The sequence below is a fragment of the Lithobates pipiens genome, unplaced genomic scaffold (assembly GCF_037356315.1).
Source record: "Lithobates pipiens isolate NorthernLeopardFrog02 unplaced genomic scaffold, aLitPip1_a1.2 Scaffold_10, whole genome shotgun sequence".
Taxonomy (NCBI): domain Eukaryota; kingdom Metazoa; phylum Chordata; class Amphibia; order Anura; family Ranidae; genus Lithobates; species Lithobates pipiens.
Genome location: NW_027507686.1, coordinates 230,857,016 through 230,874,192, shown reverse-complemented (window position 1 = coordinate 230,874,192; position 17,177 = coordinate 230,857,016). Strand labels below are relative to the sequence as shown.

Genomic DNA, 17,177 nt, shown 5'->3' with positions numbered 1-17,177 from the left:
TGGGTGGCACAGCAGGAACACTGTCTGGATAAAGGGGGCCTTGAGAGGCAAGGAAGTCCTCCTCTTCCTGCCTCTGTTCTGCCTCAAGTGCCCTGTCCATTATTCCACGCAGCGTATGCTCCAAGAGGTGGACAAGAGGTACAGTGTCACTGATGCATGCACTCACACTGCTCACCATCCTTGTGGCCTCCTCAAACAGTGACAGGACAGTGCATGCATCCCTGATCATGCCCACTGGCGTGGTGAGAAAAAAACCGAGCTCCGCTGACCCTGTCCTGGTGCCGTAGTCGCACAGGTACTCATTGATGGCCCTCTGCTGCGTGTGCAGCCACTGCAGCATGGCCAACGTTGCGTTCCACCTGGTGGGCATGTAACATATAAGGCGGTTCTTGGGCAGGTTCAACTCCTTTTGGAGCTCAGCCAGCCGAGCACAGGCATTAAATGATCGGCGGAAATGCACACAGACTTTCCTGGCCTGCTTCAGGACATCCTGTAAGCCGGGGTACCTGCCCAAGAACCGCTGCACCACCAGGTTAAGGACGTGAGCTACACAGGGCACATGGGTCAGTTGTCCCCGTCGGAGGGCGGAGAGGAGGTTGGTGCCATTGTCGCAAACCACCATTCCTGGCTTAAGCTGGCGTGGCATCAACCACCTCTCGGCCTGCCCCTGCAGAGCTGACAAAACATCCGCCCCAGTGTGGCTCCTGTCCCCCAAACAAACCAGTGCAAGCACGGCATGGCACTGGAAGAGGCCATGGAGGAAGAAGAAGAGGAGGGGGTGGAGGAGAGAGGTGTGTCACAACCAATAGTAGCATTTTGGAGGCGTGGTGGCGGAACAACCTCCAACACTACTGCACCTTGTCCTGCATCCTTCCCAGCTGCCAGAAGAGTGACCCAATGGGCCGTGAAAGACAGGTAACGTCCCTGTCCATGCCTGCTGGACCATGAGTCAGCGGTAATATGCACCTTACCGCTGACCGCCCTGTCCAGCGAGGCAAGGACATTGCCTTCCACATGCCGGTAGAGAGCCGGAATCGCCTTCCGTGAGAAAAAGTGGCGTTTGGGGACCTGCCACTGAGGAACCGCACATTGTACAAACTCACGGAAGGGGGCAGAGTCTACCAACTGAAAAGGCAGCAGTTGAAGTGCTAGCAATTTAGCCAAGCTAGCATTCAACCGCTGGGCATGTGGATGGCTGGGAGTGAACTTCTTTCGCCGGTCCAGCAGCTGGGGCAGGGACATTTGCCTGCTATAATCGGACGTGGGTGTACTGCTAGCAGAGTGCCCGGAAGCACTTGGCTTTGACACACCTAATTCTACACCTTCATTCCTCTCAGAGCAGGTTTCAGAGAGGACTGAAGGTCTAGTGGGGATGGAGATGCCAGCTGATGAGGAGCAAGGAGAGGTCCGCTTTGTTCTTTGGTGTGGGTCTTTAAGGTACGCTTGCCAACGAGCTGCATGGCAGGTCAACATATGTCTGGTCAAGCATGTGGTGCCCAAGCGGCTGATGTTTTGGCCACGCGAGATACACTTGAGACATATGTTGCAAATAGCAGTGGTGCGATCTGATGCACTCATCTCAAAAAAGGCCCACACCAAAGAACTTTTAGAATAACGCGCAGAGGCAGCGCCCTGCACAGGCGGAGCTCTGCGGTGTGATTCGGTCGGTGTGCTGCCCCTAAGCTGGCCCCCGGAGGGCATCCTGCCTCGTTGGACATGTGCCGCCTCCTCCTCCTCCTCCTCCTCCTTCTCTCTCCTACCAGGCACCTACGTGGAGTCAGTGCCCTCATCATCCCCTCCCTCTTCATCGCTGTAGCAAACCTGGCAATATGCTGCAGCTTGTGGAACATGACTGCCAGATTGCTGTCCTTCTTGAGCATCCCCTCTCTCTGCATTCACGCTACTGCCTTCCTCTAGCTGAGTGTCATCATCAGAGGCTACAAAACACTGGGCATCCTCCTGGAGCATGTACCCAACACTGTGCTCAAAGAGTTCAGGAGACTCCTCAGGAGGACGTGGTGGGTCTAGGGAAGGAGTCACTGATGATGACATTGAGACGAGGGAAGATGATGCGTTGGCAGCTGCTTTGCTAGTACCCTGAGACTGGGTGAGAGAGGATGAGGAGGATGAAGAGGGCTTGGTCATCCACTCTACCAAGTCATTGGCATGTTGCGGTTCAACATGTATGTCCAGCTGCCGAAAAGAAGGACAAGCGTGTCCCATAGTCACGTGCTGATGACAATGCATCGCGTCCACGACCAGCACTGTTGTCTCTAGACACAGAGCCTGCTTGCCCTCTTTTATCGGCTCGCGCCTGTCTGCCTCTCCTTGCTGGCCTTCCAGACATGGTAATGGCCTGAAGGGAGTTGGGTAAAACAGCAGTTGGGTAGTGTATATTGTGCTGGAGGCACACAACACCCACTAACTCCTGCAGATGGCTTTATTATAGAACACCAGAGATAAAGGGGTATACTGTAATGGAGGCACACAACACCCACTAAGCCCTGCAGATGGCTCTATTAGAGAACAGCAATAAAGGGTAGATACAGGTGTATATTGTGCTGGAGGCACAAAACACCCACTAACTCCTGCAGATGCCTTTTTTTATAGAACACCAGAGATAAAGGGGTATATACAGATGTATACTGTGCTGTGCTGGAGGCACACACAACTTCCAATAACTCCTGCAGATGGCAAGTGGGCTCAAATAGAGAAGAGCTATGTAGGTGGATATAGCGGTGTGTACTGGGTACAGAGCATGCAGACAGCACGCACAAGCTCCTAACACTACTGACTGCAAGCTCTATTATAAAAGATAGATCACTAGCTATATAGGTGAGGTGAATATAGCGGTGTATACTGCGGTCAGAGCACACAGACAACAACCACTACAGAAGAGCAAGATCGAAAATCGGCCGATAACGATCGGTGTATACTGTGTTGAAGGTACACAGAACACCCATTAACTGCTTCAGACGCCAACACACTACACAAGGCCGCCGCGCTGGCGGCCTTATATAGTGTGGGGTGTGTACTACACAGCCTGAGCTATGATTGGCCACAGGCCTCCTGCCTGTGGCCAATCATGGCTCTCCTCGCTGCTGGCGCTGTGATTGGCCAAGCATGCGGGGGTCACAGTGCATGCTTGGCCAATCATGAGCCAGCAATGCACTGCAATGACGCAGTGCATTGTGGGCCGTGAGCGCCACACGAAATTGGCGCGAACGGCCCATAACGTTCGGAATTCGCCGAACGGGCGAACAGCCGATGTTCGAGTCGAACGTATGTTCGACTCGAACACGAAGCTCATCCCTAGTGTTTAGTGTTTTGTAAGTGACAGGGTTTGTGTGCCTACATGTCAGTGTAGTGTTGGTGCACACTTACTTTTAGTCTTCTCCTCGTAGTCCGGTCAAAAAGACCGCCCCGAGGAGAATGACATCACTTCCTCCCTGTCTGTGTATACAATACACAGTGGGAGGAAGCTTCTCATTCGCCAGGAGCGATACAGAGGGGGTGGCCAGAAACCAACGGCCATCCCCTCATCCCGGATCGCTCCTGAAGCGAAATGGACCACCGCATCCGGCGGGAGGGGGTCCGATCGGACCCCCACCCGCTGGAAGGCAAGCACGTACATGTACGTGCTTGTGCCTGTACATGCCATTGTGATGACGTACAATGGCATGCGGCAGTCGTTAAGTGGTTAAATAACTGAATCTGTCCTAATATCAGCTTCCTGTAATCCACTAAAGAGCAGCACTTAGGGTTGCCACCTGCCTGGGATTCACCCGGACAATCCAGTTTTAGCATCATGTGTCCGGGTTTCTGACTGCCAGACATCCGGACACAATATTCAGACAGCATACATGTCAGTGAGAGGTCCCCAGTGCCTGCCACCAATGAGTCTTCCCCTCATCTCTATCTGTCCCCAGTCCAGAGACCACACGCTCGTCTGTTTACTACTAATGACTTCTGCCCCCCTCACTGATGTTCAGAGTTTAAATATCAAGACTTTAAAGAGAAATTGCAGTCTGCTCACATAATCTGTAATAAAAACATCTTGCCATTCTGAAGCTTCCCTCCAATCACTTTGCATATAAATTTATATATACTGTAATTCTGTACTTGCCAAATATGCTGCAGAAATCTCCTTCCACTGAGTCTGGCTGCAACCATTTTAACTGTGGGCAGCTGAAACGGCTGTCTGTTCACTTCCTGGATTTACACAGACACACAGAGGCACACCTCCAGCTCTGCAGCTCTCATTGGCCCTCTTATGACTCCCTTCCTGGTCAACTCTCACGAAAGTGAGAGAGAGTGCTGTGCATGATGTCATAAGCCTAGGCTAATGACCAGACAAGAAACAAGAAGGGGGCTGTATAAGGTATTTTACTAATACTAAATACTAAAAAAAAGTTTTAATAGATGGAAAGATGAAAAAATGACTGAAGTTCGGCTTTAAGTACCCCAAAACAGCAGACAACCTCTCAGGACAGACCACCAGCAGCTAATGGACCCCTCTTCTCCCTATCAGTGTGTCTCTTGGGCTGGCAGAATCATCCAGCTTCACAGGAGCCCTGCAGAAGGAGCAGCAAGTGCAGCTGATCACTTGTAACACATGGGAGAAGCCCACCTTAGCCTACAGAACGGGACAGCAGGAGACAGGTATGCAGTCCATCACTGTTTCCTCACTGTACACCCCACTGTCCACCTGACTACTGCCCCCAGTCCACCCCTCTGCCCTCCCAGTCCACCCCAATCTATCTCCTTTATATACTTGTTCTTCCAAAACTTCTAGTGTAAGGAAAGTGTGACGGAACCGATCCAACACTCCGATTGAGTGCTTCCGTCAGTATACCGCTTCCTAAGTCTGAATATAGATATCAGATATTCCAACCGCTCACACGCACAAAACAAGACAAGACTTGCTTAGTGCTAACATGGACTTATTTATTAGAACCAAAATGCCAAGTATTTATAATACAGTAGAAGACTAAAACTTAACCTAATCGCATGAGCTAATTATCTAAATCAACACTCAGACTAGTTAACTGAGAGATAAGACTTTTCGGCTCCTAGCTCACTAACAATTCAATAAACATTACCATAAACATAAACACAGGGTTAATTAGCACAAACAACAATGTGTGAATACTCAATACTCAGTTCATGACATTAGCATCTAACAGTTTGTGTCCCAACAGCATGAGACAACACACATTATATATACATATATACAGCATTGAATCTGACTAGCATAAATTATAGTGGGGTTCTCATTCACCTTGTGCCCCTTAAAATCCAGGGCCCATAATCCGTCGGCAAGAGGCTCGCATTCAGTCCTCTCAAAAAGCCTGTGTCCCGGCTAGGTCTGTCACAGAAAGGTACAGCTGAATTATATATTATATACCCACTGGCATACAGCTGTTTCAAACTTTTTGGTCCTCATCAGTACAAGGTATGGAAAATATTTTGTAGGATTTGAAGGAGGACCCAACCAAGATATCTTGTCCTCTTATGAGGCCTGGACTGGCCTTTCAGCACACTGGGCATTTTCCCGGGCCATCGGGGCCCCCGGGCCACAAGTCCTGGCAGGAGCTTGTCCTGGTTGGTGGCCAGGCCGTTTGGCGGGAGGTGGGAGTGTCGTGGTTTGGATGGGGCTGACATGGGGCGTGGTCGTCGTTCGCCACCCACTGTGCAGCCATACCCGTGTGCCGTGTCTCCTGTCCCGCTGTAGTGTAAAGAGCTGTATCTTCTTCAGCATCTGCACATGCGCTGGATTCAGGCAAAACAAGCCGTGTGCCACGCTGCATCTAAAGAGGTAACTTAACTTAGTTAAGTCCTTACATGCTGAGTGGTTGGCGAGGACACAGGCATGACACAAGCTCGAGCATCTTCATTATTAACAGTGGGGATGCAGGATTTGTAAAATAAAGGGGCATATACTGCGTTAATAGTGAAAAATTATTAAAAACGAAATATTCAATAAAGAAAAAAGCTGCGACACATGCAAGAAAAGATTAATATAAAGGGGAATGGTCGTGCTAGATGGAAAAATATCAAATTCCCTAAACAAAATCACAAATGTGGAAAATTCAATGTGTAAAAGGGTAGATGTCCTGAATACACGCTAAATAGATAAAAGTAATGTCACTCTAAATATTAGACAACAATATAATTGAGAAAAGTGTCCATATAAATTCCTAAAGTGCAAATCAATATAGTGCAAAATAATTATTAAGTGCAACAAAGTCCACCGATAATGTGAAAATACTTAAATTAAATAAAATGATTAGATAAAAGAAATCATAAAGTGTAAAGTCCACATATATTATATGTTGAATCCAATTACACAGTATAAAGAAAGGTGATTGGGGATTCGAAGGGCAAGTTGAAAGATGATTCCGTCACCATCAAGAGGGAAAAGGTTCTATCCTTCAGGTGCGTTATAGTTAACCACTTGTACGGTTTATTAATAAAAAGTACATACAAAAAACTTGTTATAAAAAAAAAAGGTTTGCCGGCAATAAAAAATACAGCGACCAACCGTGCTTCCGGGGTCACGTACAGCGTAGTGACGTCAGTGCGTAGCTTAACCCTGACATGTTTCGTCACACGTGACGTTCTCAAAGGGCCACAGGATTTCACAGCGACTGTAGCATGAAGATTGGGTTGGGGATCTGTCAGTAGGGTATGAGGGTCGGTAGTTGGGGTGGGAGGAAGGACAGTAGGCGGGGGGGTCTATCATTGGGGGGTGGAGGTCTTTTGTGTCAGCAGCAGTTGGTGGGGTTTGCGTTGCATTGTGGGGAACCTGCTTGGTCCAGGCCTGCCTCTTACAGTTACGTGTGTTAAAAGCCAAAAAAAAAGACCCCTTCCTGTAAATGTGCCTTTTGGCAACCTTTTTACCCCCAGAGGAACCCTTAAAATAATTTTCAAGTCTTGGGGGACCCCTGCTAAAAACAATTCATTGGGGGGTGAGTGGGAAGAATGTCTCTAATACTGGTGGCCAACAGAAACAATGTCGCACTAAGAACAGCGAAAAGAATCAAAGAACCCCAAGCAACATCTGAAGGAACCCTGGTTGAGATTGGGTTCTCTAAACCATCGCAAGGTGCAGAATATCTTTATTTTTACATCAACATAACAAAGAACAATGATTGATCTACAGATATAAAATATTTTTCTTTTCTTTTTTCTACAACATCTATGATTGTATAGGTTTCAGTTATTTTATACCTACATTTCTCTTTCTTATCTCAGATGTGCCTTCTCAATGGACCTCTGTACTCCCAGAACATTGGAGCAAGGACCATGTGTGTGAGTGGCTTCAGTACTGCTGTGACAACTACAAGTTGGATGCCACCTGCATCCCCTTTTCCCGATTCAATGTGACAGGCCACCAGCTCTGCAGTATGACCAAGGAAGACTTCACCGAGGCTGCGGGGGCCTGCGGGCATTACCTCTACAGCCTCCTGCAGGATATTCGCACACATGGTAAGCTGGACTGAAGGACCTAGACAGGGATATGCATTTGCTTTACCCGACAGCAAGAAAAAAAACATAAAACGAGGACTTCCCATGTATGTTACTTTAGGAAAAAGTATCAGAACTGCTATACTGTAATATACTGTACATTCTTGGGGCCCTTTATTGTCTAGGGGACTGTTTTTCCATTTTGTAACATTCATATTCTGTTAATATTCTGCTTCAGCTTTTTTTTCAATAGAGGGTCCAGATGTATACCAGGAAACTCCAGACTCGTCAGCATAGCATTGATATGTAGCCCCCTCCTAGTTACGTGCTAGCTAGGTTAGGTAAATGTAGTTCTTTCGTTTCTCTATAATCAGTGACGCAGCTGCTTGTGATTGCTCTGGTCTGCACTGAGTTTTATAGGCTGTGGGTTTGATTGCTTTGCCCTGCCTTCTGTATGGTTCTGGAAAGTAGTCAAATCTACTCTCTGAATATTTACAGTATGTATTTCCATCCAATCCCTGGGGGAGGGTGCCCAGTAGGTGGCTGGGAAGGAGCATAAATAGTTTGAGGCCTTGAGCAGGAGGAGAAGATCACATCCTGAAGGGCTACTTCCCTTCTAGGAAGTCCAGCTGTGCTTCTAAACGTGTTCATCAAGGTCCCAGCTGTAATAGCCGTGGGACCTATTGTACTGACTCACATGGGTCCATCGCAAATAGACGTGAAAAACACCAGAAACTGAACTTCCTCTAGAGACCAAAATGCCAGACAATCCTTTGTGCATGCATGGTAGCATGTGTGTGTTGCTCCACCCCACGCGTTTCGTCACATATGACATCATATTGGGTACTGTGTAAAGCTAAAGCTGGCAATACTAGTAGATTTTTAATCAAACGTTTATACAAAATACAAAAATTTGTATGAAAATTCTCAGTACCTTCGATGACTTGATGAATGTTATTTGAAAGTCCTTAATTTGCTTGCTTCTAGCACTCAATTTTGGGACAAATGGACTTTCCTAAGCAAAACCCACATACACTGTTAGAAATGTGTTCATTCAAATGTTTTTAAAATGAAAATTTTTAAATAAAATTCTACTAGTGCATGTAGCTCATGCTGTAAGGAGATTTACTGGGTTCAAGTCACCCATCTATAACGGCGCAGTAAAGTATAATCAAAGGAGAGGAGGGAGTGAGCCATTATGTTTTAACTACCAAGGGGGGAAATTGGTGGGGAAAAGTGACTTCTTTAGAATTAAGCTACGTCTTTACTTATTTCTCAGGAACTCCACTTCTGTCCTGTACTGAAGAATTGCCTCCTCCACCCCACGTGGAATGTAAGTAACATATCCAGTTCCTTTTCAAAGGAAATCCACTGTCAAATTCTGCGAATTCTAGAAATTCTCTCACTGAGAAATGAGGGGTTTGTAGCAACAATTTCACCTTTCCATAGAACTAGGCCCTGAACCTAGTTCTCTGGAATCACATTAAATTCCTATACAGGTAAATTCGTTTATTTTCAGGTTATCATTGACTGGCTATAAATAAATGACTCTGAACGGTGTCTATAAATTCTATCTATCAATCTGAAAAGAATATGATTTTATAGGGAAGCATTTAAGGTCAACCTGATAAACTTGTAAAAATGAGCTTACAGCACCACCTGCTGGTTGAAAAAGTGTTTATTTTTATTATATATTATTTTAATTCCTTAACCACTTGCTTACTGGGCACTTAAACACCCTTCCTGCCCAGACCAATTTTCAGCTTTCGGTGCTCTCACACTTTGAATGACAATTACTCAGTCATGCAACACTGTACCCAAATGAATTTTGTGTCCTTTTTTTCCCACAAATAGAGCTTTCTTTTGGTGGTATTTGATCACCTCTGGGGTTTTTATTTTTTGCGCTATAAATGAAAAAAGACCGAAAATTTTGAAAAAAAACGCATATTTCTTTGTTTCTGTGACAGAATTATGCAAATTATTAATTTTTCTTCATAAATTTTGGCCACAATTTATACTGCTACATATCTTTGGTAAAAATAACCCAAATTAGTGGATATTATTTGGTCTTTGTGAAAGTTAGAGAGTCTACAAGCTGTGGTGCGAATCGCACAAAATTGATCACATCTGATGTACTGGTGGCCTATCTCGCTTCTTGTGACCCAAACAAGTCAGGAAAGTACAAATACCCCCCAAATGACCCCTTTTTGGAAAGTAGACATTCCAAGGTATTTAGTAAGAGGCATGGTGAGCTTTTTGATGTTGTCATTTTTTTCCCACAATTCTTTGCAAAATGAAGATTTTTCATTTTCTTTATTTTTCTCCACAAAATTGTCATTGTAATAGGTTATTTCTCTCACGTGGCATGTGTATACCACAAATGACACCCCCCAAAAAATTCTGCTACTCCTCCTGAGTATTACAATACCACATGTGTGGGACTTTTTCGCAGCCTGGCCACATAGAGAGGCCCAACATGCAGGGAGCGCCATCACGTGTTCTAGGAGCATAAATTACACATCTAACTTGTTGACTACTTATTACACTTTTGAAATACCAGGACAATGACACGTGACACTGATGACAGATGGCACTGATACGTGGCAATGATGACACTTATACGTGGCACTGATGACACGTGGCACTGATGACAGATGACACTAATATGTGGCACTGATGACACGTGGCACTAATACGTGGCACTGATGACACGTGGCACTAATACGTGGCACTGATGACACGTGGCACTAATATGTGGCACTGATGACACGTGGCACTAATACGTGGCACTGATGACATGTGGCACTAATACGTGGCACTAATACGTGCCACCGGTGACAGATGGCACTAATACGTGGCACCAATGACACGTGACACTGATGACAGATGGCACTGATAAGTGGCATTGATGACACGTGACACTGACAACAGATGGCACGTGACACTGACAGGTGGCACTGATGACAAATGGCACTGATACGTGGCACTGATGACAGATGGCACTAATACGTGGCACTGATGACAGATGGCACTATGTGGCACTAATAACACGTGGCACTGATGACAGATGCCACTTATACGTGGCACTGATGACAGATGGCACTGGGGACAAATGGCACTGACAACAGGTGGCACTGGGGACAGATAGCACTGCGGGCAGGTGGCACTGGGGTGGGGTGGATTGCACTGGGGTGGATGGCACTGGGGCGGATGGCACTGGGGCGGATGGCACTGGGGCAGGATGGCACTGGGGCGGATGGCACTGGGGCAGGATGGCACTGGGGCAGGATGGCACTGGGGCAGGATGGCACTGGGGGGGGGGCATGGCACTGGGGGGGGGGGTGGCACTGGGGGAGGATGGCTCTGGGGGAGGATGGCACTTTTTATTAAACTTTTTTTTTACTTTTTTTTTTTTTTTTTTACTTTTTTACACTGACGGCTGCTGCAGCCGTTCTTCTCTCCCCTCTCACACGCTGTCTGTGTGAGGAGGGAGAGCGGCGCTGAGAGATGATCTCATATGTTTACATATGAGATCATCTCCCATTGGACACGCCGATCACGCTGTAAACGGCCGCTGTGATTGGCCGTTTACAGCGATCTGTGTTTGCCTGTCCCCGGGGGACACGGCAAACACAGAACTTCCGCGATGCGCGCCCGCGGCGGCGCGCATTGCGGAAGTAAACACCAGGCCGTCCAGGGACGGCCAGGCACGGGAAGCCGCCCGCCCGAAGGCCGGCATTCGGCTATAGGGCGGGCAGGAAGCGGTTAACAAAATAAAGAACTTGCATATGAAAACACTATATTCACAATGGTCAAAGCAACAGTTATAATTCACATATCTGAAGCTGTCTTATCTGCTAAAGGATTTATAATTCTGTCTAGCCATCTTGGTCATTAAAGTGCTATTAATGTTGTAAAGCGCTGAGCAAACTGTTGGCGCTATAAAAAACCTGTATAATAATAATAATAATTAAAGTCAAGTTTTTTGTAAAATTACAAACATGTTATATTTACTTGCTGTAATGGTTTTGCACAGAGCAGCCCCGTTACTCCTCTTCTTGGGTCCCCTATCGGCGCTCGTGACCTCTTCCTCCTGCCAAGTGCCCCCGCCCGAGCAATCAGCTTGCTATGGGGGCACCCGAGCAAGCTCGCTCCATAGCCACTGCTCTTCATGTCCATACAGACACAGAGCTGCCGCTTGGCCCCCGCTGCTGTCTCAGCCAATGAGAGAGTCCCCTTAGAGCAGAGGCTCTCATGCACATCCCTGGATCAAGATGGGCTCAGGTAAGTATTGGGGGGGGGGGGTATGCATACAGAAGGTTTTTTTCCTTCATGCATAAGGTAAAAATCCTTTAGCCTTTACAATCACTTTAATATACAGTATATTACCAAAAGTATTGGGACGCCTGCCTTTACACACACATGAACTTTCATGGCATCCCAGTCTCAGTCCCTAGTGTTCAATATTGAGTTGGCCCACCCTTTGCAGCTATAACAGCTTCAACTCTTCTGGGAAGGCCGTCCACAAGGTTTAGGAGTGTGTCTATGGGAATGTTTGACCATTCTTCCAGAAGTGCATTTGTGAGTTCAGGCACTTATGTGCAGGCCAGTCAAGTTCCTCCACCCCAGACTTGCTCATCCATGTCTTTATGGACCTTGCTTTGTGCACTGGTGCTCAGTCATGTTGGAACAGGAAGGGACCATCCTCAAACTGTTCCCACAAAGTTGAGAGCATGAAACTGTCCAAAATGTCTTGGTATGCTGACGCCTTAAGAGTTCCCTTCACTGGAACTAAGGGGCCAAGCCCAACCCCTGAAAAACAACCCCTCACCATAATCCCCCCTCCACCAAATGATTTGGACCAGTGCACAAAGGAAGGTCCATAAAGACACGGATGAGCGAGTTTGGGGTGGAGGAACTTGACTGGCCTGCACAGAGTCCTGACCTCAACTTGATAAAACACCTTTGGGATGAATTAGAGCGGAGATTGCAAGCCAGGCCTTCTCTTCCAACATCAGTGCCTGATCTCACAAATACGCTTCTGGAAGAATGGTTAAACATTCCCAGACAAAACACCTGTACAAAAATGCTGCAAAAATGCCAGAAAAAATGCTAGGAAAAACGCCTGTAAAATAGCAGCCTACATGTGAACAGAGCCTGAATTTCAGAAGATAGATATATTCTTTCTATTTTATACTATTCTAATTTTTTATCTATTCTATTCCTTTATTTTCTATGCTATTTTATTTTATATTCTATTTTGTTCTGTTTACTTTATTCTTTTATTGTCTGTTCTGTCCCTTTTTTTCTACGGTATTTTAGTTTTTTTCTATTCTTCTATTTTCTATTCTGTTCTGTTTTACTCTATTACTATTTTTTTTTATTATATTCTTTTCTATTCTTTTCCTTTTATTTTATATTATATTTTATTCTCTCGGAAATTCAAATTTTATTCAAAAACGATTTGAATTCGAATTTCATCTGAAATTCTGACTCGTTATTTCGGATTCGTTTAAATCCGTTGCTATTGTATTTTGGAAATTCGGATACATCTAGAATTCTGGAAAATGAAAAATTTGTCAGAATTTAAAGCGGAGGTCCACCCTAAAGTGGAGCTTCCGCTCATTGGAACCCTCCCCCCCTCCGGCGCCACAATTGGCACCTTTCAGGGGGGAGGGGGGTGCAGGTACCTGTACAGTACAGGTATCTGCACCCACTTCTGGCGTAGATTCTGCAGAAGGTACACCCCTTTCCGCAGAATCTACGCCCCTTTCCGAAGGTCCCCCGCTGCCTGCTGGGAAACACACGGATCCCAGAGACAGCGGGGACCATCCTTATTGCGCAGCGCGACTCGCGCATGCGCAGTAGGGAACCGGGAAATGAAGCCAAAAGGCTTCACTTCCTGAATCCCACACCCAAGATGGCGGCGGCAGCACCCGAGAGACGATCGAGAGATCGGCTTCGGGTGCCGACATTGCGGGCGCGCTGGGCGGGTAAGTGTCAATATTTTAAAAGTCAGCAGCTGCAGTATTTGTAGCTGCTGGCTTTAAAAAAAAAAAAAACGGCGGACTCCCGCTTTCACTTCGAAACTAAGCTAACCGCACATGTCTAAAAAGAACCCTAAAGCTCCATATAATACAAAATATTAATCAGCAGTATCTCTTATTTATGGGGAAAAAAAATATATATAAAAATAAAGTAAAATGTGTACAATATGTGCCTTTAATACAGAAGGACATTCAGGACATGACAGCGTGCCCCGTATCTAGTCTACTGTTTTGTCCAGTCTAAATGTCAGTAATTAGATGTATTATTGGATTGATTTTTATAATTTGCAGTGTGTTATTAAACAATATTACCCCTATTTTGTTTCTAATGAAAAATTAGGGAAAATATATTTTTTGTTTTTTGCTTTTTGACTTCTAAATCTTTGTCCCTCTGCATCTTTTAGGTGAAGATAACACCCACATAAAGCCAGAAGCAGTGAAGAAAAACAAAGCTCCCAAAGGCAACCGAACAGGTAATGTAGATAAATGTGGAATGCCATGCACAGGGCTGGTGCAAGGATTTTTGACACCCTAGGTGAAAACTCATTTTTCCACCTGCCCCTTGGCTTCACCCCCTTTTCCCTGCCCATGAAGAGATGCTGCAGTTAAAAAAACGTGCCTAAAATACAAATTCAGCATAGATTTTCTGACAGTAAACCACGCTGCTGTGATAAGCAAATGGTTTGTATATAGGAATATCAAAACACATACATACCATTGTCTATATATTCAGAAGTGTACTTACTTACTTGTGCCAATACATTAAAATATGGCCAAGATCCCAAAACAAAGATACATGCAAAGCATGCAAAGCTTTCTGAGGATGTTGGACGTCCAATCTGGACGAAACACGCTGCATCGGTTACTTCCGGTCCTCACGTCACTTCTGGTCATGTAATATCCTTTTGGTGGAACACACATTGTGTGCCAATGTGTGTTCCCACACTTTGTGGGCCAATGTGTGTTCCACCAAAAGGATATTACATGACCAGAAGTGACGCGAGGACCGGAAGTAACCAACGCAACGTATTTCATCCAGATTGGCAAGTGAGTGCATTTATGTACTTGTAATGGTGTGGTTTTAATAAATTTGGCTGCTTGCACAATGATGTCTTTTCTGTGGTATTTTTTTCCCCTGAAAGTGGTTGTAAACTCTCCCCCACAACTTTGTCCCATGTAAATCATCATAAAAAACCCTAATGAACACTGCTTGTACAGTAGATATCTTCTTACTTGCTTAGTATTGTTGTAATCGTTTTTGTTCTTTAGAATGACGTCACTGAGCATGCCCAGATCTCCCCTGATTTACAGCACACACCATGTGCTTCTTTGTCTATTATCAGGACTTACTACGTCACAACACTGACATCCCACAAAACTGCATAATCACTCAGAGCTTCCTACTACACCCCATGTGACCATGTGACATCACATGGAGTGTAAACTTGGGCATCGGACAGCAATACTGTAGTCTTATTAGCTGAAGCTGATAAGACTGACATAGGCAAACACTAGATAATTGGCACAAGTAAATACTATGAAATAAAACAAGTCAGCTATGAGCAGGGAAACAGGGTTGGATTGAGAAAGAGGCTTGGTTAACAGTACAGGAAGTGCTCGATGTAAGGGCAGAAATACACTCTACTGTGGACCCAGAAAACAATACTTAAGATGGCGCTGCCTAACCCCTGGAAACAAGTTTTTTAAAGTTTCTTTAAACAGTAAGTAATATGCGATTTGGGCTGGGTTAATGTGGCTATAGTTTGATAATTACTTATTATAATGGACTAAATTAAAAGAAGCATCAGCGTGGGAGAGTTTACTTCCTCTTGAACCGGATCGGTATATGACACAAAGCGGATACGGACCTGTAAACCATGGGCCGTGTGGTGGTGTGAAATAAAGGGCTTGACCCAAAAGGCGCAATTTGACCTATCTATTTTCAGAGGGTCAAAATTGTCTGGTGAGTGCAAGTTTGTGGGGGGGGGGGGGGGGCACTTCAGAGCACATTTGGCGCTTTGCATGTGTCTTTGTCTTGGGATGGAGGGTGCATTTGAATACATTGGCACAAGCAATACGGACACTTATGAATATATGAACTGTTAATTACAGTGTTCTTTTTTTTTTAAATCCTCACAATAGTGTATTTACATGTACGGCTTTTTTTGTGACAACTGTATGTACTTAATTTGATATTCCTATATACGTATCATTTGCTTATCACAGCAGCGCGGTTTACTGTCATGAAATCTATTTAAAGTGAATCTGCCCTTTACCCACACAAAGCTAGCACTTGTGGCATAGATATGGACAAAGCACAGGTTCACTTTAAAGTCTTATAATTCAGAAAACACACCTAAAACTGAAGGCCGTCAGAACAGAATGTAATACGCCATGACCCCTCCAAGAAAGCTTTGAATGACAAGGTTGCTCTTTTAGATGCTGTTCCTCATTCCTCAACTACATTTCAGCTGTTAATGCTGATTTGGAATATGATGGCTGGAATCATGTTGGTTTGCTATGGGCGATAGTCATTTTTTTTGGCTGCTGTGGTAAATGAGGCCCGGTACTAAGTGAAGAAAATCTCTGTTTCAGGTTTACACAATTCTCACCTGTGGGAATTCCTCCGTGACCTTCTCTTGTCACCCGAGGACAATCATGGCACCTTGGACTGGGAGGACAAGGAGCAAGGCATCTTCCGGGTGGTGAAGTCTGAAGCTCTGGCGCAGTTGTGGGGTCAGAGGAAGCGCAACAACAGGATGAATTATGAAAAGCTCAGCCGAGCTATGAGGTGAGGGTCATCTCTATGGTATGGCTTAATGAGAGAAGCAAGAGGGGATTCTGCTCTCGGAGGAGGGCAAGAGGTTGATGGCTGGAGTGGAGTGAGGGAGTTGTACCCGGGTTAAACTTTGTATTCAGATTTCAAGACCCTGGTGGCTCCCCCCCCCACCCCCACAAGTTCATTTATTTGTGAACTCAATCAGGTTTGCCACTTCTTACTGTGTTAATTTACTAACATCATTTGTGTAGACCAGTTGGATGACATGTAGAGGGTGGGCGGGTTATGTTATGCTTGCCACCTCATCTAATCAGAGAATGCTTTGCATTTATTGAAAAAACGCAAAGCATTCCCTGAATGGCACTCTTGCTAAGTGCCTGAGCTCCTGTGTTCAGAATGCAGAAGGGCAGTTGCTTGGCGTAGAACCCAGAAGCTAGTGGAGATTGCTGGAATAGGGGTGTCTACTACAATGATTTCCACCTTCTAGAGGGATTCCACAGGTATGGTTTATGCCTGGTGACATTGTACATTGGTTCAAGCTGGACCAATGTAAGTATGTAAAAAATGCCAACCCAGATTTGACTGTTTTTCTAAATATAATACTGGCTTTTCCGGCTTGCAGCTTTAGTGCAGTTGGGGGAAGAATGGCTTGCATAGAATTGTTTATTTTCATTAGTGCTAAAAAATTCACTGTAAAGTCTAGATATATAGGTATATGCATCATCAAAGTATTCCACAGTACAATTCATTTTTATTATCTTTCATTTCATCTCAGTACTCGTAACATAATACTCGTACATACATTTTGTGGTTTTCCAAGATTGTGATTCATTGTCTCTATATAAACTGAACTGACTCAAAATGTCCTTACAAGAGAAACA

General features: G+C 45.3%; 1 protein-coding gene across 1 annotated transcript in view; it reads left to right on the top strand.

Moving 5' to 3' along the window:
- ELF5 (E74 like ETS transcription factor 5) overlaps nt 1-17,177 on the top strand; it is a 77,084-nt gene that overhangs the window by 58,590 nt on the left and 1,317 nt on the right. Inside the window, exons 3-6 of the mRNA XM_077462854.1 lie at nt 7,258-7,491; nt 8,750-8,803; nt 13,922-13,990; nt 16,113-16,308. Coding sequence (XP_077318980.1) covers nt 7,258-7,491; nt 8,750-8,803; nt 13,922-13,990; nt 16,113-16,308 — 553 coding nt within the window. The remainder of the gene's footprint in view (nt 1-7,257; nt 7,492-8,749; nt 8,804-13,921; nt 13,991-16,112; nt 16,309-17,177) is intronic.